Here is a 24,841-nt window from a genome sequence, read left to right as displayed (position 1 = left end):
CTAAGTTAATTGTATCCAGTTTGCAAATTAATTCCAATTCAGCAGTCTCTCGTTGGAGTCTGGTTTTGAAGTTTTTTTGTTGAAGAATTGACACTTTTAGGTCTGTAATCGAGTGACCAAAGAGATTGAAGTGTTCTCTGACTGGTTTTTGAATGTTATAATTCTTGACATTTGATTTGTGTCCATTTATTCTTTTACGTAGAGACTGTCCAGTTTGGCCAGTGTACATGGCAGAGGGGCATTGCTGGCACACATCACATTGGTAGATGCGCAGGTGAACGAGCCTCTGATAGTGTGGCTGATGTTATTAGGCCCTATGATGGTGTCCCCTGAATAGATATGTGGACACAGTTGGCAATGGGTTCCTGGGTTAGTGGTTCTTTTGTGTGGTGTGTGGTTGCTGGTGAGTATTTGCTTCAGGTTGGGGGGCTGTCTGTAGGCAAGGACTGGCCTGTCTCCCAAGATCTGTGAGAGTGATGGGTCATCCTTCAGGATCGGTTGTAGATCCTTGATGATGCGTTGGAGAGGTTTTAGTTGGGGGCTGAAGGTGATGGCTAGTGGCATTCTGTTATTTTGTTTGTTAGGCCTGTCCTGTAGTAGGTGACTTCTGGGTACTCTTCTGGCTCCGTCAGTCTGTTTCTTCACTTCAGCAGGTGGGTATTGTAGTTGTAAGAACGCTTGATAGAGATCTTGTAGGTGTTTGTCTCTGTCTGAGGGGTTGGAGCAAATGCGGTTGTATCGTAGAGCTTGGCTGTAGACAACGGATCGTGTGGTGTGGTCTGGATGAAAGCTGAAGGCATGTAGATAGGCATAGCGGTCAGTAGGTTTCCGGTATAGGGTGGTGGTTATGTGACCATGTGCCAGCAATGCCCGTCTGCTATGTACATTGGCCGAACTGGACAGTCTCTACATAAAAGAAAATAAATGGACACAAATCAGACGTCAAGAATTACAACATTCAAAAACCAGTCGGAGAACACTTCAATCTCTTTGGTCACTCGATTACAGACCTAAAAGTGGCAATTCTTCACCAAAAAAACTTCAGAAACAGACTCCAAGGAGAGACTACTGAATTGGAATTAATTTGCAAACTGGACACCATTAAACTAGGCTTGAATAAAGACTGGGAGTGGATGGGTCATTACACAAAGTAAAACTATTTCCCATGTTTATTCCCTCTCCAGCTGTTCCTCAGACGTTCTTGTCAACTGCTGGAAATGGCTCACCTTGATTATCGCTACAAAAGGTTGTTCCCCCATCCCCCGCTCTCCTGCTGGTAATAGCTCACCTTACCTGATCACTCTCGTTACAGTGTGTATGGTAACACCCATTGTTTCATGTGCTCTGTGTATATAAATCTCCGCACTGTATTTTCCACTGAATGCATCCGATGAAGTGAGCTGTAGCTCACGAAAGCTTATGCTCAAATAAATTTGTTAGTCTCTAAGGTGCCACAAGTACTCCTTTTATTTTTGCGGCTACAGACTAACACGGCTGCTACTCTGATACTTACCATAAGGTACTCTCTTACCTTAAGGTCCCTTTACATTGCTAGATTGATGGAAAGTGATCTTAGTGTAAATGAAAATCAAGGCAAACCCGGTTGCTTTTTTTCACTTTAATTTTGAAGTTTTAACTTAGTGGGGTTTTGTTTATATAATCACAAATGCATATCAGTCCAAATATCTCTGGAATGCCATGCAGATGCTTTTAACAGCACATAACACTACAACGATTTTGAGAAAGGAAATAAATGAAAAATGTTTGCTTGTTAAATACATTCTGATCACTTTTAAAATATGTAAATATTTAAAATATAATTTTGAAAATGACAAAGGGTAACAACCCCAATAGAGACAAAAGAACTTAAAGTTAAAGCTGACATTTTATCTCTTAAACTATGATACTGTGTTTTGGACTTTTGTTAAATCTTAGTATTTCAGTTTTCTGACATCCGTGCATGGTGGTCACTGTACTGGGTCAATTGTTGCCTGAATGCATGAATAGCTTTGATGACCTCATAAAGAGAAATGTAAAAATAAGCCACAAATGACTAGCTTCTTGCTCACTGCCACAGGAGGAAGGCTGGATGCAAGGAAAAAAAGTGGAACATAAAATGCATGAAAAAGCAAAACCAACAGAAGCACCAGAAATATCTTTCATGTTCCATACCACTGATTCAGAGAGGAGTGATAGGTCAAAGGTCCGTGTGCTCAGAGATCATCAGAGACCCAATAGAGTAAGACCTATGCATAGATTGATATGGATAGAGCTAGATTGGATAATATGGGTCATTGCCTGTTGAGCAGCTACTGTGCAACAACAGCTGCAAGCACGGTGCAAACCAGAAAGCATGTACCAAAAGTAGCAAGGGAACCCAGGCACTAGCAATGAATGCTTGTTATAGCTTCACTAACCACAGCAGTGTGGTCTGATGCAGTGTGGACTGATTTTAAATCAAAGCCATTTCAATCACTGATTGTCATTATTTAAATCAGCAGACAGGATACCTTCATTTAAATAATCGATTTTAGTCTTGTTTTGCATTGGTACTTTAGTTATTTCCCTAAAGAGAGGTTGATTCTCATTCAGTGGTAATCATTAGTACTGTGAAAAGAACAAAAATAACACAATAACATTATTGTAAAAGACTCTAAGATTTTGCTTGAAATGCTCCATTCTGTCTGTTGGTATTGATCTTCCTGGGAAAGGATTAAGTCAGTTCTACTGCCTAAATGAAGCAGGTTACTCATTTATCTTGCCCAAAAATAAGGAGGATGGGACTGACTAATCTTTATTCTCCGATGAAAACTGGTCTGAAATGTTTTGGATAGCATAGCAATTATGTTACGGAGCAGAAAGATGATTTGTGAGGCGATTGGTTTCCTTGCACTTATGTCATGTCATAGTTCTTTCAAGAGAGTCAATCCAGGGAGAAGCTGAGTAATCTTGAGTGAGGAACCCTATAAGGAACCAAGCTTTGGGAAAGGTGTGAGGTGACCCTGGTTACATTATTGCTTCCTTTATTGTTAAAGCCAAATCACTGGAAGAGGTTATTTTGGACTTCACATAGTGTATATGGAATATACTTGTAAAGGAGGCTAGGAAAGATGTCTTTGTAACCCAGTGGTGAATGTATAGTATGAGTTCCCTCTGTGCTGATCCACAGATGATATGAATTGTTACAGCCCCTTGCTACAGAACCCTGGCTCTTTAGCTCAAGCTGTAGTAGCTTATATTTTAGCTCTGGAGATCCCTGGTTCGGTCCCCAGTATGTTGGCCAAGAGGGCGGCTGTCATACCTTCTCACACTACATATCCAGCAGTGATGAGCAACAATAAATCACTCAAGTATGAGTGAGTATACATGGATAGTCAGTCAGTGAATGTAATAAAATGAAGGTACAGTAGATTAGTGCTTCTCAAATGTTTTAATGCTGCAGATCACTTTGTAAGAGAAAATCATCTCAATCTACCACTCCCTTCCAGGCTCATCATTCCTACTTCTTGATTCTCAAAATATTTCATTCTACAGATGTCAGCAAGGGCCCTGACCCATTGGTGGTTCATGGACCAGAGCTTAAAATCGGGGGGTGCGGGTGGGAGAGGGGATTGTGTGTTGTTATTTTTTTAAAGCATCACATTCCATCAGTTGCACATAAAACACCATAAATAGGACACAGTGACATCTCTGCATTACCCATCAGTGCCAAACATAACTGACAACTGTGCAGACAGCAGCAATCTCTGTGTGACAGCAGTGGATTGCTAACTAGCAAACACTACCTATGCACAAAGGGAAAGCTGTGTGCAGGCTAAGAATGAGGCAGTTGGTCATGGCTTCATTGACCAGGAAATGTGGTGAAGGCGTACATGGCAAAAAAAATTGTACTCTTTTGAAGTAATTGCACAGAGTAAGAACCACCTTATAGAAAGAAGATTTAGCACACGATGTGTGCTAAGGGTGCTTAAGCACTGGAATAAATTGCCTATGTAGGTTGTGGAATCTCCATCGTTGGAGATTTGATCATCTAGATAATACTTGTCCTGCCATGAGTGCAAGGGACTGGACTAGATGACCTCTCAAGGTTCCTTCCAGTCCTACAATTCTATGATTCAATGAAATTAGTACCAGGCCCATGTTAAACTAGTTTGGGGTTTTTTTAGGTCTCTCACCACTGTAATATTTGACTACCTCACAATATTAAAAATATGCCACATAATCTCGAGAAAGCCAAGCTGTCCATGTGTCTCCTTTAATCCGTTTTCTTATAGCAATATGGCTAATGGATGATTCCTTCTGTAATGAGTGATGTTACAGTTTGGTGTTTAAATAGGTGGGTCTTACAGCCTATGCTGAAAAGAGATCAGCACTCATTCAGCCTAATGTCTTGCACAGGTTTGTTCCATAATTTTGGACCTCTGACTGCACATACTTCCTCTGCCATTCTAATATTTATTCTCAGATGAAAGTTGGGCTGAAATGTTCTGGATGAGCATAGCAATTTTGTTAAGGAGAAGAAAGAGATGATTTGTGAGGTAACTGGTCCCCTTGCACTTACATCATGTCATAGTTCTTTGTGTTGGAGTGACAGTGAATACATACCATCTTTAAAAATCACAGACTTACTCCTAAACCATTCAGTACCATAGTGTGTATAGTCACTGTTAACATGCAAGACATCTGATCTGGCTGCACATTTAGCCATGTGATCTGCAAAACTTCCATAAACAGTAACCAATCATCCCTATAAGTCTAATTTCTGTGAGACTGGGAAGTGGGAGGCAAATTGCTTAGCATCTTGTAAGATCAAGGCCCCTTCAGCTGCCTGGGTTCAGCTGTAATCAGTGTTCAAGTCCTTTAAAAAAAAAAAGTGCCAGAATGTACTTCCATTTAGTACTGGAACACCATTCTGGCTTCCAAAAGAGTTTGAATTGTGTTCCAGTATGACTCAAGCCACAAATTGCATACAGGCATAAAGAGATTAATGGTGACTAAACAGTTGGTGTGCTGAGACTTCTATCAATACTTATTTTTTTTATCATTTGTATTACTGTAGTATCCAGAGGCCCTAGTCATGGACCAGAACCCCAATGTGCCAGGCACTGTACAAACACAGAACAAAAAACCAGTCCTTACAAGGCATCCATGTTCCACATGTTTTCTACTGAGTCACATTGGTGCCCCTACTCAACAAAAGGGGGAAAACTTTATATGAGTGATGATGAGAGTTTGAGTCATAATAGGCTTATGCTGTATTTTGCACATATTAATCCAGAGTTTGGATAAGCCACACACCTTTTTGGCAATTCACACCTTTGTATCTGCATAATTACTTTCATGTGTCACCTCTCTTTTTCTCCCCTTCTTTCTTTTTTTATTTAAATTAGAATCTGTCTGCTAGTTTCATACCATATGTTCATTTCATACTCAGTTAAATTTTGCCTACTGGGACTAGATATGAACTCAGGCATTCTTAACTGCCTCGGAAATCAAGCAATAAACATGTATGGCCCTTTAAAAAAAAAAAACTGTATTCTTCTTCACCAGTGGAAATTTCCTGAGCCACCTCGACTTAGTGAATGAAATTAAAATATTTTTACAACACTCATTGTAGAGGAAATAACAGCCAGAAGTGACATTTTTGAACCAATTATATTTCACTTGGGATCTTTTACACAATGTCATTTCTTGAGTACTTTCACATATGTTAGCACTGTATCTTGTCTCTCTCTCAATCTTATTTTCTTTCTCTCTGTAATGGCCTTTTAGGGCCTGAAGGGACCCCTTTGGGTCAGCACTACCCTATTCCAGGAACAATACCTGTGGAATAGAAAAATATCCTTACTGAGAGGCTTCAGGGAAGCAGTTTAGGGTTTGGGAAAATCAATACAACTATCACTGTTTCTGGGGATGAGGCCAGAGTTCCAGGAACAAGGTAGGGTTGTCTCCTGGCTAGGTTTTCCCAAGATCAGCCCTTTTCTGAGAGAGCTGTCCTGAGAAATCTGTCCAGATTTATGGGCTCAGGATCATCCTAGATGTCTTGTGGGGTTTTTGCACCTCAGAGGTGGCAACCCTAAAGCAAGGAGGGCTGGAATTCCCATCTCTTTGTAGTGGTAAGCTGGTCCTTTATGGTTCTAGCCAGCGTCTTGCTCTTTCATGCGGCCAAGTGAACACAGTCGGCTGGAAATTATGGTCTTCAGGGCAGCCAGAAATGTAGTTCAGGGTTCTGGTGAAGCCTGTTGAGGAATGGCTCCAGATACACAGGAACCACCTTCCAGCAGATAGGGAGAGACATGGAAGAAAATAGGAGTACTGACTGCTCTCCTCAAAGTTTTGGCAAACTACCCTCTGCTGTCTTTATTTTACTTTATGTAACTGTGTTTCTTCTTTATAGCCTTAAGGTTGGGGAGGGGCTGAACTCATTAAAGAAGGACTAGGACGAAGTCCAGGACAAAAAAAAAATGTGGTTTTATTTTCTGTTTTCCCCAAGAACAATTCACAAGCATGGATTTATTTTGTCGTGTTTGTCCTAGCACACACCTTTTCCATTTTCTCTATAAGTCTAGTCATACCTGACCTGTGTATGGGCAACGTTTTTGTATCCTCTGCGCACCTGCACCTCTAAGCATAACCTGACCTTGAATGCAGACTTAATTACTATGTCATCCTATTTTAAAAGGTTGTACATTTCTATGTCTCTCTGAGTCTCTGTACCTTGGTCATGCCATTTTGGCGAATGAAGTTTATAAAATCAATTTAAGTGTGGCCTTAAGCCATACTCGTATACTATAGGATCATCTCATTGGTGCACAGATACGCTGTTAAAGAATGCTATGAAAGAACCTAGATAGATACGAGCTCCTTCCTTCTTTACCCCATATTTTCCATCTCTTGTAAAATATTATATTATTGTAATTACTTTATGAAAAACAATATAGTTCTATGCTCTTTTACTATAAAGCCAAGTTAGGAAAAAAACAGTTCACTTTTATAAAGACATGATAAACAGCCATGTTTAGAAATGCCATTTACTGTAATTAAGACAATTTATATATCTGTTCCCTGACCCTGCAATGAGTTCCATGAAGGAAGACCCTAGTATCAATGCAGAACTCCTTTGATGTTAACAGGACTCCACTCAGGTGCAGGAGTATGCTCACTCAGAGCCCATTGCGGGGAGAGGCCTTAGAGAAAGAAATCAAATGCAAATTTTATGATTTTCATATCTAATCCATTTAAAATTTATGTTGGATTTGATTGCTTACAGGAACTTTGGCTGGAGTGAAGATGATCACTGGGTTTATCAGACTGTTATAAATCAGTATCCAAGTGACCTTCAGAGCAGAAGAACTCTGTACTTGGATATGCTACAGAGACATCTGCCTCACAAATCTAGGCATGATCTGGTCAGTGCCACTTCATATGCTAGAAAGTTCCCTTTTCAAAAAATTGATTAAAAATAGTACTAGACTAATACACTTTATTACCAAAGCTTAGGAGAAAAAAAATTATATTTTGAAATTAATTCCACTTATAGTGGTTAAAAGAAAGGTTTTGTGTTTATAAATACAGTCAAGACTGAGTATCCCAGTTCATGCTTAGTTTGCTCAGTTACCTGTAAGAGAATTCTGAAAATTTATCACCTCTCCAAAACAAGGCCTGTGGCACTTTTCTAATTGCATCTGCTCTTCTGGACAACCCAACAACAACAATTCAGCTTGCTAGGATAGTTTGTACTTATAAGTGTTGATGTGCACACCATACTATCCTTGCACTCTGCCTCCCTATTCTCTTCTCATGAGCAGACATAGTATTGTTACACTCTGGGACCAATCATTTAACTATTCCAAAGCATACAGTTGAGGGGAAAAGGGGGGAAGGTTTTCCCGAACTGTTAAAAAGAGTATATTTTAGCAAAAGAGATGTACCGAAAATGCCTTCAGTAAGCGTAATGCCTTACAAAACGGATTGCTGGCGGGGGGTTGCGCTCTGTAGTAGTTTATGGAATCCGTAAATCTTTTCAGGGCAGAGTGAAAAAATGTGCAAAAAGTGAGCATCTTTTTTTCTCTGCATTCTCTTTTGCAACAAAAAGGGATGATGATCAATCCCTCTAGGATAATTTATTGTGAATTTCAATACTTCTCCTGCTCCCAGGAACTGAGCTGGAAGATACAATGAGAGAACATGGGCCTTGTGTCACATATATGAAAATAAAATGTGCAGGTCTAGTTTTAGGCCTGCCAGCCTTGAAAGGGTCCATTTTTAAAAATCCAAAACTATTATTCTCTTAACCAACTATATTTCAGCATTCTAAATATAGAAATGTTACAACAGTGCTAAAACTAATTCTTAAAATAGTTACATAATATTAGCATAACTAAACTGGGTTTGTTTAATTCCGCATTAGTGATTGGCAGCATATTTTAGAAGCTTGTATATTTGTTTCTTTTTTGAATGTTTGGCAGGTGTGAAATTAGCATATATTAGGCTTTATGAAACACAAGTAAAATGCTAACAGTTGGATATTAGACGAAAGTATTTTAAAAATTAAAGTGCTTCATAGTGGGAAAGTCTTTGAATAATGAACTAAAATCTGATGGGTTTTAACATATGGGATATTTCAGATACATATATATTTTTAAAAAATTTGTTGAATGTTTTCCTTTTTCCTCCTAAGAGTTGTTGCCTGTTTTGGTACTTTGCATCCACTTTAAGATGGGCATGCTTGTCAAATATTGTGTCATTTTGTGGATAAATGCAAGGGGCAATTGTAGCATTATTATTTACATGATAGCGTCTAGAAATCCTGACAGAGATTTGGGGCCCTGTTGTGCTAGTAATGGAACATAAACGGTGTAAGAGACAGTCCCTGTCCCGAAAATGATACAATCTGAGCATCTGACTCTGTTAGTCTTCCTCACACCATCATGCCTTATTATGATAGTAGTCCTGTTGATTTCAATGGATTTTGGTGGAGTAAGGCCCTGATCCTGTTCTCACGGAAGCCTCAAGCCTTGAATAGATGAGGCAAATGAAGAGTGGGTGAGGGGAAGTAATGGTACAGCTCCTGGACTCTTTGAGGAGATTAAAGATTCGTCTCCTCTTTTTTTGACATACGTTGTTGGAAGAACCAAAATTTATTCCTAGTATTTTATGGATTGGGTTAAAACATGTTGAAGCTAATGGTTGTAACAGCTGCCCTTCCTTTGGGATAAATATAAGAATGAGTTAAGCTACTTTATGGAACCAGATAGCTGAAACAGCAGCTTCCCTCCAAAACAAAGGCACATATGGGCAAAGGGGTTTTGCTAGTATTGTTTGTGAAGATGTGTGTGTCTGTGAAAGATGGGCATAAAGACCAGAGAAGCGGAGCCAGAGAAGCAGGGGAAAGCCAAGGATACAGCCTGAACAAGTGCTGGGAGCATAGCCCTGAGGAAAGCCTAAAGAGAGACCTTTTGGCTGAACGCTCACAGTTCCAAGCCTTTTTCAGCAGCAAAGAAACTATCTCCTATTTGTTTGATTCCTTCTGTGTCCAGAGAAACAGGACTTTGTACATTTTTGTAAATAAACAGGATTGCATCAAAGTGACCTGGCTCCATCATCAATTTCTCCTCCTAACCAAAACAATCGGCAGGACCCTTAATTTTGAACAACTGCCGGGGTCAAAAAAGGGTAACAGTAGATTTCACATTAGGAGAAATAGTGAGGCAAATTAAATTCTCTTTTATGCTACATTATTGCAACTCTGTTAACTTCAGTGGAGCTATGGTACCATAAAGGAGCACAGAAATTTGTCACTAAGGGTCTGATTTTGTAAGGTGTTTAGTATTTCCTGTGAAGTCAACTCAAATCCTTCTGAAGTTAGGAAAATTGAGGGTGCTGAGCACCTCACAGAAGACTCTCAGCACCTACCAAAATCAAAACCTACATTTTCACTTCCATGGAAATATTGTTAATTTACTTTAAATTTACAAGTCATTAAAATTAATGTTCAGAATTATTTATTCTTTTATCTATGGTTTTAAATCTCTTTGAAATTTTACTTTTTAGGTTGCTCATGAAAAGGCTTGGGACCAGTATCATTTTGCTAGGAATCAACGTAGAGCTTTGATTCTAAACTGGGCTCAGGCTAGAAAAGCCTTTTTACTGAAAGCAGTAATGACTATTGCTGAAGCCTGTGCTGCTCATGAGACAGAAGTGATGTTGGCTAATAATAGAAGAAAGCAACAGGAAATCTGTGCTGATCTGAAAGGAAAGGTAAGCTCAATTACAAGACCACACATAAATATATTGGTAGTTGTATCCTGGTGGATTCAAAATTAACTCAAGCAAAAATCTTGCATAACCAATAGTATTAAGATAAAAAATCCTAATGGAGACTGGTTGTCATATTCTTAAAAAGAAAAGGAGTACTTGTGGCACCTCAGAGACTAACCAATTTATTTGAGCATAAGCTTTCGTGAGCTACAGCTCACTTCATCGGAAAGCTTATGCTCAAATAAATTGGTTAGTCTCTAAGGTGCCACAAGTACTCCTTTTCTTTTTGCGAATACAGACTAACATGGCTGTTACTCTGAAACCTGTCATATTCTTGTTTTTACTAGTCTGATTTAATCCTTCTGGGCAGCCCTTTATTACAATAAAAGTATATACCTGTACGTGGGTGAAGAAGACTGTGATCTTTTGGCAGAGATCTGTATGTTTTTATTCCTCTATTCTCTTGTGCAACTTGAACAGCAAATGACTTTGAGGTTTCAGGTTTCAGAGTAGCAGCCGTGTTAGTCTGTATTCGCAAAAAGAAAAGGAGTACGTGTGGCAATTTGTTAGTCTCTAAGGTGCCACAAGTACTCCTTTTCTTTTTTTGAGGTTACACTATTTTATACCAGAGCTCCTGTTTGGCTTCTTTGGAGCTCATGCATGCTTGAATAGCTTTACAAAGATATTTTCTTATGCTAATAGAGGTTATTTAAAAATACATGCTGAGCACCTTAGCTAGTGTAAATCAGTGCAGCTCATTGAAGTAAATGGTGCTATGCCAATTTATACCAGCTATGGATCTGGCCTATCAAGAATAGGCATATATGAATAATAACCTCGACATGAGAAAAGGTGAAAGTTTTCATTCCAGAACTTCACCTTCCTTTCCTAAGTGCCCTTTTTCCACTGGTGCTGGACTTCATTATTATAACTCTCTAAAGCTGTATCTACACTCGCAATGTGAGTGGTTTAATAAGATCGAGAGAAGGCGAGATAAAGTGTTTTGACATAAGAGGCTAAAAGTGGGGACAACTGGAACCAGGTTGAGAATAAATGGGTTAGGGTTAGAGGGAAAACCTGGAATAACATCAGTGCAGTGAGAAACAACACTCATTGGACTAAGCACCCCAGAGACAGGTGAGGCCATTCAGGAAGCTCTTGCCACACTGCTTTTACATGTTAAGGGCAGCTCTACTCGGATGGATGGGCACAGAGAAGAAAATAGAGAATTGGGGAAGGCCAAAAGTAGAAAAGGAAACAAAATAAAAATTTAACACATGTGCTAAGCATCACTTTGCTTGTATGATCACCTGCCTTCCCCTGCTTTTTCTTTTCTACTTAGTGTGAATAATAAATAATGGAAGAAAGTAGAACTGGACAAAAAATAGAAAACATTTTTGTGAAAAATTTCATCAACAGTTTATGAACTTTTTTTGTTGATTAGAAACTATTAGTTCAAAAATGTTTGGTTTTGAAAGTTTGTTTTCCTTTTCTGCCCTTTTATCTTCCTCTTCCTGGTTCACAAATATTCTGGAAGGCGTAACTGTGTTAACAGAATACTGGAGATGGTAACACTTCTTTTTCTGTAGAGAGTAGGATGGGAAGGAAGGATCTGAAAACAAAGAAGAGGAAAGTGATACCATGTTGATGTATAATGGGGAAAGTCTCACATTTCTGAGAATGAAAGATCGATAAAAGGCATGTTAAAAGTTTGTTTGAACTGGGCTCTGATTTTTCCAGTTACACAGAAATTAACATTTGAAAGCATGCTGCATTATTCTCACTCTTCTAATGTTATCTCTCTTGAACTCTTACTGGTTAGCAAGTACTTGTCAGTTGCTTTTGGTTCTATCCAAAAGGTATTATAAAACAAGAAACATTAAATTGGATCAAATTTTTCAGTTACTCTGGATTTACAGGAGTATAACTGAGAGCAGAATTTGGTTCTTTAAATGAACCTATTTTTCTATGTTAGCTTGGTGCACCTTATGGCCCAGATCCTCTGTTTTGCTGAACTTTTGTTTGGCACAGCAGTGGGTCTGAGTGCGTGGTTATTAGGGAATTAGGGTTATTAGTTATGTCTCCAAGACTAGTGGATCAGCTTAGTGCCCTGGCTTTGGGTAACACAGCCTGGGCCTGTCCTAAAATATTCCAGACAGCAACTGTCCATAGGGGACCATTTGCCAGCTGAGTATTGGTAAAGTACAGAACTCTGGCCACACTCCTTTCTGCACCTCACACCCTTCCCAAGCAGTGGCCAAATGGAGGAAGTGATGCACAAGCCAAGTGTTCTGTCTCTGCACCAGCTGAGAGCTCCCCTGTGTTGCAGGAATTCTCAGCTGGTCAGATCTGGCACCTTTCCAACTGTGATGAGGTCCCCAGGGTGCAACCTGGACTGTGGGACTGCTGAGCCCTCCAAATGCACCAGCCTGGGTTGCCGCTCACACTGTAATGCTGATGTCAACCTACAAACCTCTGACAGGCACTGCACTTACACAGACATCCACCGGCAGGGACACACCCAACTGAGTTACATGAATGATTTCCCAGTCACTCATGAACCATCAATAGCAAGGCTCCAACCAGTTCCCCCCAGCTCCAACCTTACACCCCAGGCTGTCCCCTGTTACACTGTTCAAGGCTGCCTTGGACAGTGCACATTCATTAAAGTAGTTCACCCCTGCCAGAGTGTCAAGTGGACACATACTCACCTTTGTAAACTAAGCTGAGATTTCCCAAGCACTTCAACCAAAACACACTGTTTTAAGTAAAATATAAAACAGATTTATTAACTACAGAAAGACAGACTTTAAGTGATTATAAGTGGTAGGCATAAAGGTCAGAGATAGTTCCCTTAAGAAAATAAAAAGTAAACATGCTTTCTAAATCCTAAACTTCTAATCTAAGCAAGAGTTGAATCATACAGCTTTTCTCATCCTGACAGATGGTACAAGCAGGTTACAGTTCTTTAATACACAGGCTGGGACTATTTTCCAGCCTGGGACCATCTTTTCCCAGTTTAAAGTCTTTGTCCTCCAGATGTTCTTCCAGGTGTTGAATTGGAGGGGGAGAGAGGCCAAGTGATGATGTCATTTCCCCTCTTATATTTTCTTCCAGCTTGCTGGAGAGATCTTTCCTGTAACATGGGGATCCTGCAGTCCCCATTGGTCAAGCAGTCTCTACTGCATACGTGCTCTCTCTGAGAAGTCTCTGGGATGGCATTGGGAGAATAGATTCCCTTTAATGGGCCATCAGCACATGTCTGACTGGTCCTTTGTTGCAGCTGAAGGATTGGCTGTGTGCATCAGTAACACATATAACAATCTACAGGTGAAGAAATGCAAAGACTTATCACCCCCATTTGCAGACAGGAAATCTGGAGCATAGAAAAGCCAAATGACTTGCCTAGGAGTTATTAGCTGTAGGTTTGTGGGTTAAGCCTGGGCCTGGGAATCTGAAGGCTTAAATGTAAGACCTAGGAGTTGTATGTATATACTCTGTGAACTAAAGCAAGCCAGTTAATCCATTTCACTTACTCTTTCTGGTGCTTGTTTAAGAGATTTTTTTTCCCTTCCTCTAGGTGAGAAGTTTTATGTTTGTTCATAAGGTCCAGCAAGCCAATGGGCAAAGTAAAGGACTTGAATCATGTATACAAGGCTAGGGTAAGGACATATTTTACAAAATAATAATACCCTAAGTCTGATTCCAGTCTATATCAGAGATAGGCCAGAAGGGACTATTGTGTTAATCTAGTCTGACCTTCTGAATAACACAGGCCATAGCACTTACCCGCAATAATTTATTTTGAACTAGAGCATGTCTTCTAGAACATCCAATCTTTAACAGCCAGTGATAGAGAATCCATCATGATCCTTGGTCAGTTGTTCAAGTGATTGCACATGTGCATTCCGCTCAGTGTCTGTGCACCCCAGCACATAGCTGTTGGAAACTTTTTCTCTCAGCTGTACCTATTGGGCAACTCACCCTCCTCCTGCTGCTGCACACCACTGCATGCAGCTGAAGGGCAGAGACACTTCTAGCCCCCTTTCACTCTTCCTTACCACTCACAATGGTCATTGGAACTCTGTTAATACCAGAAGAGTTGTCTCTGATTGGGTATAACAGTGTATGTACTGTAGTTAGTCTAGTGATTTTAGTATAGTTTGTAAGTTTTTGGACTTGTTTTCCCCATTTTGAGGTCTTTCTGCTTATGGTACCAAGATAAACCCTGCTCACCATGTTTCAAGCTGTGTGCTTCTTGCTCAAGGCCTCTGCCATTGAACCTCACAATATCTCCCTGAAGTGCTTCGGTGAAGCCCATGTAAGAGACTGGTATTAGAGTTGCTAGTACTAGTTGAAGGTTAGGCTGAAATTTCTGCTGGTGGAGGGCCTGCTCAAGCCACCATAAGAGCCACCCCAGGCTGACTGCTGCCAAGTGCTGCAGCTTCACTGAGAAGCACACCTCCAGCTTTAGCGGAATCCCAGCACCACTCTCCATTGCCCATACTGAGGAAGGAATAAGACATCTTCCCCTGGTAGGCGCCTCTTTGGGTCTCCACTCCCTAAATCTGATAAGAAGTGCAAAAAGGAGAGGAGTAGAGTGCACCTGAAACCAAAGTGCTTCTCCAACAAATCCATGCCTAAGGCTTTAGCGCAGCCAAGTCCACCATTGAGCCTAGTGCCAGAAGCAGCAGAGTCATCTTCTTCAACAGGATGCCATCTCAGTGCCAACTACCCTGGAGCTGTTTGTGGCAGCAAGAAATCTGCTCTGCCTCTTGGTACCCGTGTCTCCATCATTACAAGAGTTGGCTCCCTCTGCACCATTTCCCCATCCACTACCAGCAGTTGCCTGCTTCCCACTCAAGTGGCCATTCAGTACCATCGTAAGGGAAGCCTGCAATGCCCCACCCATCAGCACATTCTTGGCACCGGTCCCCGGTCCTGACTGGATCAGCCCCTCTATGATCAGAGGAAGGGAAGTCTTCATTGTCACATTGTGAGGCGGGATCTTACATCTCGTAAGTCTGAAGCAGGACATGCCAGTATTCTCACAGATCCTGTCTTCCAGTCTACCTCCTCAACCCCTCAATGGAAACTGCTATGGGAATCAGAGTAACAGCCGTGTTAGTCTGTATTCGTAAAAAGAAAAGGAGTACTTGTGGCACCTTAGAGACTAACCAGTTTATTTGAGCATGAGCTTTCGTGAGCTACAGCTCAAATAAACTGGTTAGTCTCTAAGGTGCCACAAGTACTCCTTTTCTTTTTGCTATGGGAATGTGGGCTGACTAGTGGTGTCCGGCCTTATATCAGTGGCTGTTTTGGAACCCTTGAGCTTTCCCCCCAGTTTCCAAGTATTTCCCTCACTGTGCTTACTCAGTGCCCTGGTCTAGAAGGGCAATGTCTGCACACCAGGTGGCTCCATCTCCAAAGTCTGGTACCAGGCCCAGTACCAGGCATCAGGAAGAGGTCCCAGAGGCAGAACAGCAGCCAGTAGAAGAAATTCTATCCCTTCCCATCTTGGCTTCCTCGCCAGATGAAGTTGCTTTATCCAGAACCTCACCTGATGATTTTAAGGTGTATCAGGAGTTGTTAGAGAGAGGCTGCAGACTTCAGCATAGAGGTTGAGGAGGTCAGGGAGTCCTCACCTAGCCTGGTTGACATCTTATCTGTGGGTACCTCCAGAGTGGCTCTGCCAATTATTGGGGCAATACTAGAGCCTGTAAAGGCTCTATGGCAGACTCCAACTTCATTACCTCCCACCTTTAAAAGGGCAGAAAGAAAATACTATGAACCCTCCTGAGGTTTTGAGGACCTTTATACTTACCCACCAGTGGGCTGATTAGTTATGATAGCAGCTAATGAGAGTGTGCACGTGATAGGGGCACTAGATTGTCACCCCCAAATCAAAACACAAAGAGGCTGGTCTTATTTGGCAGGAAGATTTGACAGGGGGGTGCAGCTGCATATTGCTAACTAACAGGCTCAGCTGGGGTTGTATGATTTATAGGGCTCCATGGAGAAGTTCAGAGAACTGCTTCTGGAGAAAACTAGGCAGGACTTCTCTTCCCCGGATAATGAAGGCAGACTAGTCGTGAGACCATCACTGCAGGCAGGGCTGGACGCAGCAGACTCAGCAGCTAGAATTATGGCTTCTGCAGTTGCCATGAACAGCTCATCCTGGTTGTAGTCTTCTGGTCTTCCCTATGAAGTCCAGAATACTATCCAGGACATGCTGTTTGAGGGTCCTTCTCTATTCTCAGACTAAATGAACAGAAAGCTCCATGGGCTCACTCTGTTTTCCTTAGAATCATGAACTTATCATTTCATGATCACTTTTACCCAAATTGCTTTCAACCTTCAGATCCTCAAGCAATTCTTCCCTGTCAGTCAGAATCAAGTCTAAAATGGTTGTCCTCCTGCTTACTTCCTCCACCCTGTGAAACAAACTGTCCCAGACATTCAAATAACTTATTGGACATTTCATTTTTCTATATTACTTTTCCAACAGATATCTGGGTAGTTCAAGTCCCCCATTACCACCAGTCTTGAGTTTTGGATATTTCTGTCATTTTTTTTTTTTAAATGCCTCATCCACCACCTCTACTGATTTGGTAGTCTGCAGTAGACCCCCAATCATGATGGCTGTCAAAGCTGAATCCCCACTCTGGCACTTTGAGTGCAGAAGGTGGGGGCCCGCAAGGATTTTAAAAATTAATACTTGCCACTCCAGGCTTGTATTACACTCCCAAGGTTACAGCTTTTCTCTGACCTTAGGCTTGGTAAACGCTGCCACCACCCAAATGCAAAAAACGCCCTTGAACCCAGGAAGGAGCACTTGGGAATTCCTCCCTGTGAGGTACCCTCAAGCCCTTTCACCCCCCTACGGGGAAGAACTGAGAAAGGAAACAAAGGAAATTAGCTGTTGCCACCAGTTAATCAAACAACATGCACAAACTTCTTAGGACACCAAAAATCCAATCCTGTCCTTAAAAAGGTAAATTTTATTAAAAACAAAATGGAAGAAAATACATCTGGAACTTAGGCTTTTGCTAGATTTTAAAAGAGCAATTCCAAAAATTAAGCAGCCAAAATAGCTTTCTTGGGGGTTCAGCTTAAAGGTTACAAGCAAACAAAAGCATCTGGGGTTAGCACAGAGGAGATCCACAAGCCAAAATAAAGAAATAAACCTGATTGAGTCTATCTAAACATTCCCTGTCCCAATGATTCCTTCTAGGTATGGAAGATAATTTTTCATACATGGTTCAAACCTTACACAGCATTCCTGCTTATAGCATTGCTGCTCCGTGTTCCTGCAGCCCAGAGAAAACAGACAAAGGGAAAGTTTCTTTCCCAATTTTAAAAAGTTCTACCTTCCCATTGGCTCTTTTGGTTAGGTGCCCGCTTCCTTTTCTTTACCTGGGGGGAACTTTTAACCCTTTACAGGTAAAGCAAGCAGAGAACAGCTACCAAGAGGGATTTTACAGCTAACTGGCTGGTTGGGTGTTCATAAAAGGGAGATACCCCCTCCCCCACTTCATTTATCACAATGGCATTCTTGTCTTCTTCCTATCCCACTCAGACTTTCAGCTGGTCTACCTCTCACCTCCGTTTGGATCTCAGAACAAGTGTTTATTTTCTTGATGTATCATGCAACATCTCTTCCCTCTTTTTCCTGCCTGTCCTTCCTGAATAAAGCTATATCCCACCAAGTCTTAGCGATGCCAATTAAGTAATTTAGCTTATGTATGAACTACTTCCATTTGTGTATAGGCATCCAAGATATTGAGCAGATTCATCTACTTTCCTTCTTGTTCTCCTATGACCCTACTGTAATTTGTTTCCCCTGCAAGATCTAGCCCTCTGTTAGATTTTTTTTAATACTTACCTGAGGTCTTTTGTCATCTGCCCCTTTGACTAGTTTAAAACCCTCCTCACTAGGTTGGAGGATCAGTGTCCGAAGATGCTCTTACCTTTCTTGGTCAGGTGGACCCTATTTCTTCTAAGCAGTCTGCCTTCCTGGAAGAGCATCCCATGATTGAGAAAGCCAAAGCCCTCTAATAGACATCACTGTACAAGTTACTTAAATGTTTACATGCCAATCACTATTTTAGTTTCTCCTTTTACAAATATAAAAAATACAAACTTTTCCCAGGGTTTAATCTGGAAGTCAAATTGTTGTTGGTTTTTTGTAATTAAGACAGTTATTAGCAAATTACAAGCTAAGTTACCAAATGCTCATTTTGTTAACCCGATTCTCACATTGCAGGTTTCAGAAATTGTTTGTACCACATATAGACAGAAATTCTTTCCAATCAGTTGTCCTGCTACTGATGACTTAGTTATGTCGTTAACACCACACATGACTGTAAGCACGATGAATGTTACTTCACTGTTGGAGCTATCACCATCGCACACTAACCCACTTATGGGAGCAGCAGGAAATAGGTCTCTGTAGCTGGTGGGGGATCTTGATGTAATGTGCTTCCCCTGCCCTGACACTCCTTGGCAGTGGCAGTGAGCCTGTGCTAGAGCTTCAGGTGCTACATACAGGAGAAGCTCAGTGCTATCTTGGTTGTGGGTGATCGGTAGGTCTGGAAAGTGTTTTTAAAAGAGTCAGAGCGAAAGTACATTGAGATTAATTAACAAAGGCCTAGTTCCTCAAAGGTATTTAGGGCCCTAACTCCTATTGATTTAAATGGAGATTAAGAACCTAAATACCTTTTAATCTGAGACAAAAAGGATGGGTGAGAAAATATTAGTAAGTTAATTTTTTTAAGCATTTTGCGAAAATCTGAGTAGGCGCTTAAACTGTATCTGTTCCCTTCCTCCTTTGATTGAGCTGAACCACCATCTATGATGGCTCAGAAAACTTAGGTAAAAGGAAAATGGGCAATATTACAGATTCAGTTGCATAATTTCCTCACATTATTTGCCAAGTTTATATATGCTGAAGTGTGGTTTTATTCTGAAAATTGACTGTAAATTTTTATGGGGTTTTGTGACAGCTTTTAATGTACTTTTTCCTTAAAAACTGTAGACATGGTGAATCAGAATGCTTGTGCAGATAGAGAGTTTGGCACTTCAGGGAGAGAAAGTCTATTTTATATTCGAAGTTTCTTCCCAAAGAAAGCATATTTACCTAGAGCAGAACAGGGAGGGGATGCAGTTTGCAGAAGTAATAAAGGATCAAAAGAACTGTTCATACAATTATAGAAGGACATATACAAGATTGTACTGTTTCAAGCAGTAGCAAACAATCAAAGAATTGATAAATGGAGATACAGTTTAGGTATAGGTAGGTGCAAATATCTGAGACAGACAGCATATATAATGTTTAAACATGCTAATAAAAACTTTGACATTCCATGTATCAAGAACAAAAAAGTTCTTCTGTATAAAAACAGAACACTGACTGAAAAGGGAGGACGTACAAGGACAGGCCATGAAAGCTGACATACATTGATACATTGTCTTGCGCTAAGATGCTGTGACAAGCTTTCAGCTCCAAGGAACTGAGATGGGTCCCATATTCGGTTGTGAGTTTTATAGCTACCAGACTATGACTGAGTTTCCTAACTGGCTGTGAATATTCCCACACTGACTCTTTACACTCTGGGTCTAGACAAGATTAAATCTTTTTGTAAAGACAAAATTCTCCTCTACTTGTTACAGTCATGTGTTTAAATGCAACTATATTATGAACATAACCTGAAATTGAAAGGCTGCACATTCAAAACTGATGTAAGGAAATATTTTGTGTACAACACATGATTAATCAATGGAACTCCTGGCCACCAAATATCATAGCCAAGAGTTTAGCAGAATTCAAGGAAGGATTAGATGTTTATATGGATAATGAAAACATCCAGTTATATGAATAGAATAAAACTACAAGTGATATAAACCTTCATGCTTCAGGGCATAAGTTCACTGCAAACTGTTGGGAGTTAGAATGAAGCTTCCCCTATGAACAGATTATTCCATAATTGTCTGTTTCCAAAGGTTATAATGTCTTTGAAGTTTCCAGTACTGATCACAGTCAGAGACAGGATACTGGACTAACTGGATCACTTGTCTGATTTGTTATGGCAACTTTTAGGTAAACTGAATTTGACTACAGGTGCTATCTGAAAGTCCCACAGGATGAAATAATCACTACCCTCCAGGGAGGCACAGACTTAAGTGGCTTGCCCAAGGTCACACGAAGGTAATCTGTTTCAGAGCAGGGCATTGAATCTGGGTCTCCTAGGCTGTCACCCTAACAATTGAACCATCTTTTCTCTCTAACTCCCATTGTCTGTAAAGGATGTTTGTACTGTACAGGTGAAACTAAGGACAGAATTTGGCCCTGAAACGGGAGTTTAATTAACCATTCTATCGATGCTGCATGAGCTAGAATAGAATCCAGATCTATGGTGTATTGGCTCTCAGTGCTAAGACATAAAAAAAAAAAAACCTTAAATTGTCACTAAGGTAAACAGATATTATGCTGATCAGCAGTCAGATCTTTGAAGTAAAAAGATGTGACTTTCACATAGCTACTTTTCTGAACATAACCACACTTCATCTTCTGACTATTTTAACATGCAAACTTCAGTTTGTAGCAATTAAAACAGTAAGCAGATCCCAGATTGTCATATTAAAGACCCAAAACATGTACGTATACTACTACCTAATATAGCTTGCTGTGTAGAAAATTGAATCAAATATTATGCTAATGTCACTGTAAACATACTGAAGCTTTGCTCAGAATAAAAATACTCTGATCTAAAAAAGTATCTAAAAACAAACTATTGATGCATTACTCTGAAATGAGCAATTTTCTTAAGCTACGAAAACAGAACTGAGAAGTTTTAAAGGAAAAGATATTCTGCAACACACTATTTAAAAAATAAATATTTAAAAACTGTTTACACTAGAGAAATTTGTTTAAAAAACAAAAAACCCATCATTGCTAAATTTGGTCAACCCCCCAATTATAGCAATGTTAAGATCCCTAGTGTAAATGCAGAGTTTCCAACTCTTGTCATTTTTATCATAAGTCTTCAAATATTAGTAGTTTAAGTTTCTCATGGTCTCCCAATTTCTGGCATCAAACTTGTGAAACTTTGCCCTTCTTCAGGATGGACATGATTTCTCTACAGCCTTTGCATATGAAAGTGGTTGCCTCTAGTAAAAATGGCTGCTGACTCCCAATGTTTTCAATGAGACTGTACCCAGGCTACTCTTAGGAAAGATGAGAGGATATAGGAGGGAAACTACATGTATAAGCGAATGTGGCGAGCCATGAGAAAACGTAAAAGAACCAGAGGAAGCAGAAGGGAGACTGAAGACATGAAAAAGGCTAGGGGATGTGTAACAGGGCCTCCTTGGTCCCACTTCTGTCTTGATCAACAAACTACGCAGAGACCCTTGTTCTGGTCCAACATCTTGTGCAGTTTATTTATAAAGGAGTCCCACCACCTTCCTATCATTACTCCTGAGGGCATTCTGCATCAAAAAATTAAAAATTCTGCACACAATATTTTAAAATTCTGCAAGTGTTATTTGTCAATAAATAAATGCAGAGGCTCCAGCATGGCAGTGGGGAGCACAGGCCACTGGCTGCATGAAGGTGGGAGATCACCCTGCAGCCTCCCCATCCAGGGGACACAGACTTCACCCAACCCTGACACAGCACAAGGCCTGGGCCTGGGTCTGCCCCAGAAACACCTTGGGGCCCTGCCCCTCTATGCCAGGTACACCAGGTGTGGGGCAGGCAGGATCCAAATGTGGAGGGGCTAAGTGTTGGGGGATCCAGGTGTGGGATGAAAGGATTCTGTATGGGACAATCTGGGTACAGGCAGCTCAGTGGGGTATCTGGGTGTGGGGGGGATCCAGATGCACAGAGGCTTGTTGGGGAGGTTCCAGGTGCAGGGGAAGGGGCTTCCAGGTGAAAGTGATTGGGGCTCAGCGGAAGGGTCTGGGTGTGGGAGTCTGAGCAGAAGGGTCTGGGTGCTGGGGGAGTGGGGCGGAGGTCTGTGTGCAACTAAGTGGGGGTCTGGATGTGGGGCTCAGGGTGGTGGGGCTCATCAGAGGGGGTTTGAGTGCAGGCAGCTCAGAGGGGGGGTGGTCTGGGTGCAGGGCTGGGGGTCTGGAGACAGGGAATCTGGGTGTGAGGGGACTCTAGATGTAGGGGTTGAGGTTCAATGGGGTGGGGTTTGGGTATGGAGGGGCTTAGGGAGGTTCTGGATGTACGGGGTGAGGCTTGGCCGGGCTGTCTGGGTATGGGAGGTCTGGATGCAAGAGTTGGGTGGATGGGCAGAATTCTCTTCTGCTGGGCCGTTTGTGCTTGGCTAAACAGGATCATCCCAGGCAAAGGATATGTTCGGATGGGCAGAATTCGGTTTCCATGCAGCCATGGTAAGGCAAAGGGTATGTGGGGTTGGCTTCTTACGCATAACATGTGGGAATGGTTTCAAACTTCAGCGACATCCTTTCCCATAGCAAGCAATGGGTTGGGTTTCACATTTGAAAGGACGGGCTGTGGTTTTCGGGTGGATGTGCAGCACACATCCCTTCTCCCACCCCACCGCATGGCTATTCTCTGGGATGATCCCGTTTAGCCAAGCACAAATGGCCCAGCATGAACAGGGTCCTTTTACTGTTCCCTTACAAAAATTCCCCTATTTCAACCAGGTGACCATGAATGATATCACTCTCCTAAGGCTAACACAGAAAGATATAAACCGAATGTTGCTTTAATGCGACCAAAACCCAGAACCATTTGCTGCCATGCTTTGTGCTGCAATGATTCCAGAATGCTTTCAGAGTACCTCCAGGAGAGCTTCATAGAGATGTCCCTGGAGGATTCCCGCTCCATCCCCAGACATGTGAACAGACTTTTCCAGTAGGTGTATTGGCCGCGAATGCATCCCAATTCTTCAGGGCAAATCAAACATTAAACACTATTGCTTTTAAACCCTGTACTGTAGTTACAAATGTGCACTCACCAGGGGTGCCTTCTCCAGCTTCAGGGTCGGGGATCCCACCTTCGGAGGGTATTGGCTCCAGGGTGATGAAAAGGTCCTGGCTGCCGGGGAGAATGGATTCACCACTTGCCTGCTGCGCATTCTCCTCCTCCTCTTCCTCATCCACAAAATCCTCCTCCCTGTTGCATGAGACTCCCTCCTTGCAGGTGTCCGCGGACAGTGGTGGGATAGTGGTAAGGTCCCCTCCTAGAATGGCATGCAGCTGATCATAGAAGTGGCATATATGGGGCTCTGACCCAGAGCGACCGTTTGCCTCCTTTGTCTTTTGGTGGGCTTGCCTCAGCGCCTTAACTTTCACGCGGCACTGCTGTGTGTCCCTGTTGTAGCCTCTCTCCAACATGCCCTGTGAGATTTTGGCAAATATATTTGCATTCCTCCTTTTTGATCGGAGTTCTGCCTGCACAGATGCTTCTCCCCATACAGCAATCAGATCCAGTGTCTCCCTTTCGGTCCATGCTGGAGCTCATTTGTGATTCTGGGGGGACTGCATGGTCACCTGTGCTACTGAGTTCGCCACACTGACCAAACAGGAAATGAAATGTAAAAGTTCCTGGGGCTTTTCCTGTGTGCCTGGCTAGTGCATCGGAGTTCAAAATGCTGTCCAGAGCGGTCACAATGGAGCACTCTGGGATAGTTCCCAGAGGCCAATACCATCAATTTGTGTCCGCACTACCCCAAATTCGACTCAGCAAGGTCGATTTTAGTGCTACTCCCCTCGCTGGGGAGGAGTACAGAAGTCAATTTTAAGAGCCCTTTAAGTTGATGGAACGGGATTGGTTGTGTGGAAGCATTCATTTGAAAATCAACCTAACGCAGCTAAATTCAACCTAACCCCATAGTGTAGACCAGGCCAGGGTGTGGGAAAGGAGACTGAGGAAGAAAGGAGGGAAAATATAGGGGCAGGTGAATGTGAGGAACAGGAAACCATATGTAAGTGGAGCAGGAATTAACTCACAATGGAGAAAGACAATAGAACCTTCCACACCTCAGCAGTTGAGACGGTAAATAAGTCCCCCTGTAACGGCATGCACTCACTGCTACCTTCTCCTGGCTGTTCTGGGGATTAGTTCTGTCCAGGTCTTACATCCCCTTCTGCTACTTGTTCACATACTCTGCCAGCTCTATTTCTCTCTTTTCAACTCAGGTTGCTCTTGCTTCATAGCTTGGCCTTCCAGTCAGGTCACTATAATCTTCTCCTTCCAGGGTGTCAAAGGACTATAGGGAAATTGTCCCAGGCAGTGTTCAATTTCACTGTCCAGCCTGCACCACTTACCCCAAGTAACTGGTACGGGAACCTGGACCTGCCCTCTACTCTGGGTTCTAGTCCAGGGACCCTCTGTCTAGCAACTGTGGTCTGTTTCCTCCCAGATGCTGCTCTTTCCTTGGCTTCCATCCTATGTCTTGTGGCTCCTCCCTCTCTCCATTTACAAGCAAAAACTCCTTCCTCTCAGGGAGTAACCTGAGACTACTCAACTCCATAGCCCCTGAACACACACATCCCTTTTCCCAAGGGATGGCTGCAGACTACTTCCTTTGTAGCCCCTTTCTGC

The 24,841-nt window shown here is 41.9% G+C and overlaps 1 protein-coding gene across 1 annotated transcript in view; it reads left to right on the top strand.

Annotated features, from left to right (window-relative positions):
- The window catches only part of CCDC148 (coiled-coil domain containing 148), a 155,187-nt gene that overhangs the window by 82,723 nt on the left and 47,623 nt on the right, over positions 1-24,841 (top strand). The window contains exons 9-10 of the mRNA XM_037912823.2: positions 7,271-7,409; positions 10,054-10,260. Coding sequence (XP_037768751.2) covers positions 7,271-7,409; positions 10,054-10,260 — 346 coding nt within the window. The remainder of the gene's footprint in view (positions 1-7,270; positions 7,410-10,053; positions 10,261-24,841) is intronic.

This window comes from Chelonia mydas, chromosome 11 (genome assembly GCF_015237465.2).
Source record: "Chelonia mydas isolate rCheMyd1 chromosome 11, rCheMyd1.pri.v2, whole genome shotgun sequence".
Classification (NCBI taxonomy): Eukaryota; Metazoa; Chordata; order Testudines; family Cheloniidae; genus Chelonia; species Chelonia mydas.
This window is presented reverse-complemented; position numbering and strand designations above follow the sequence as displayed.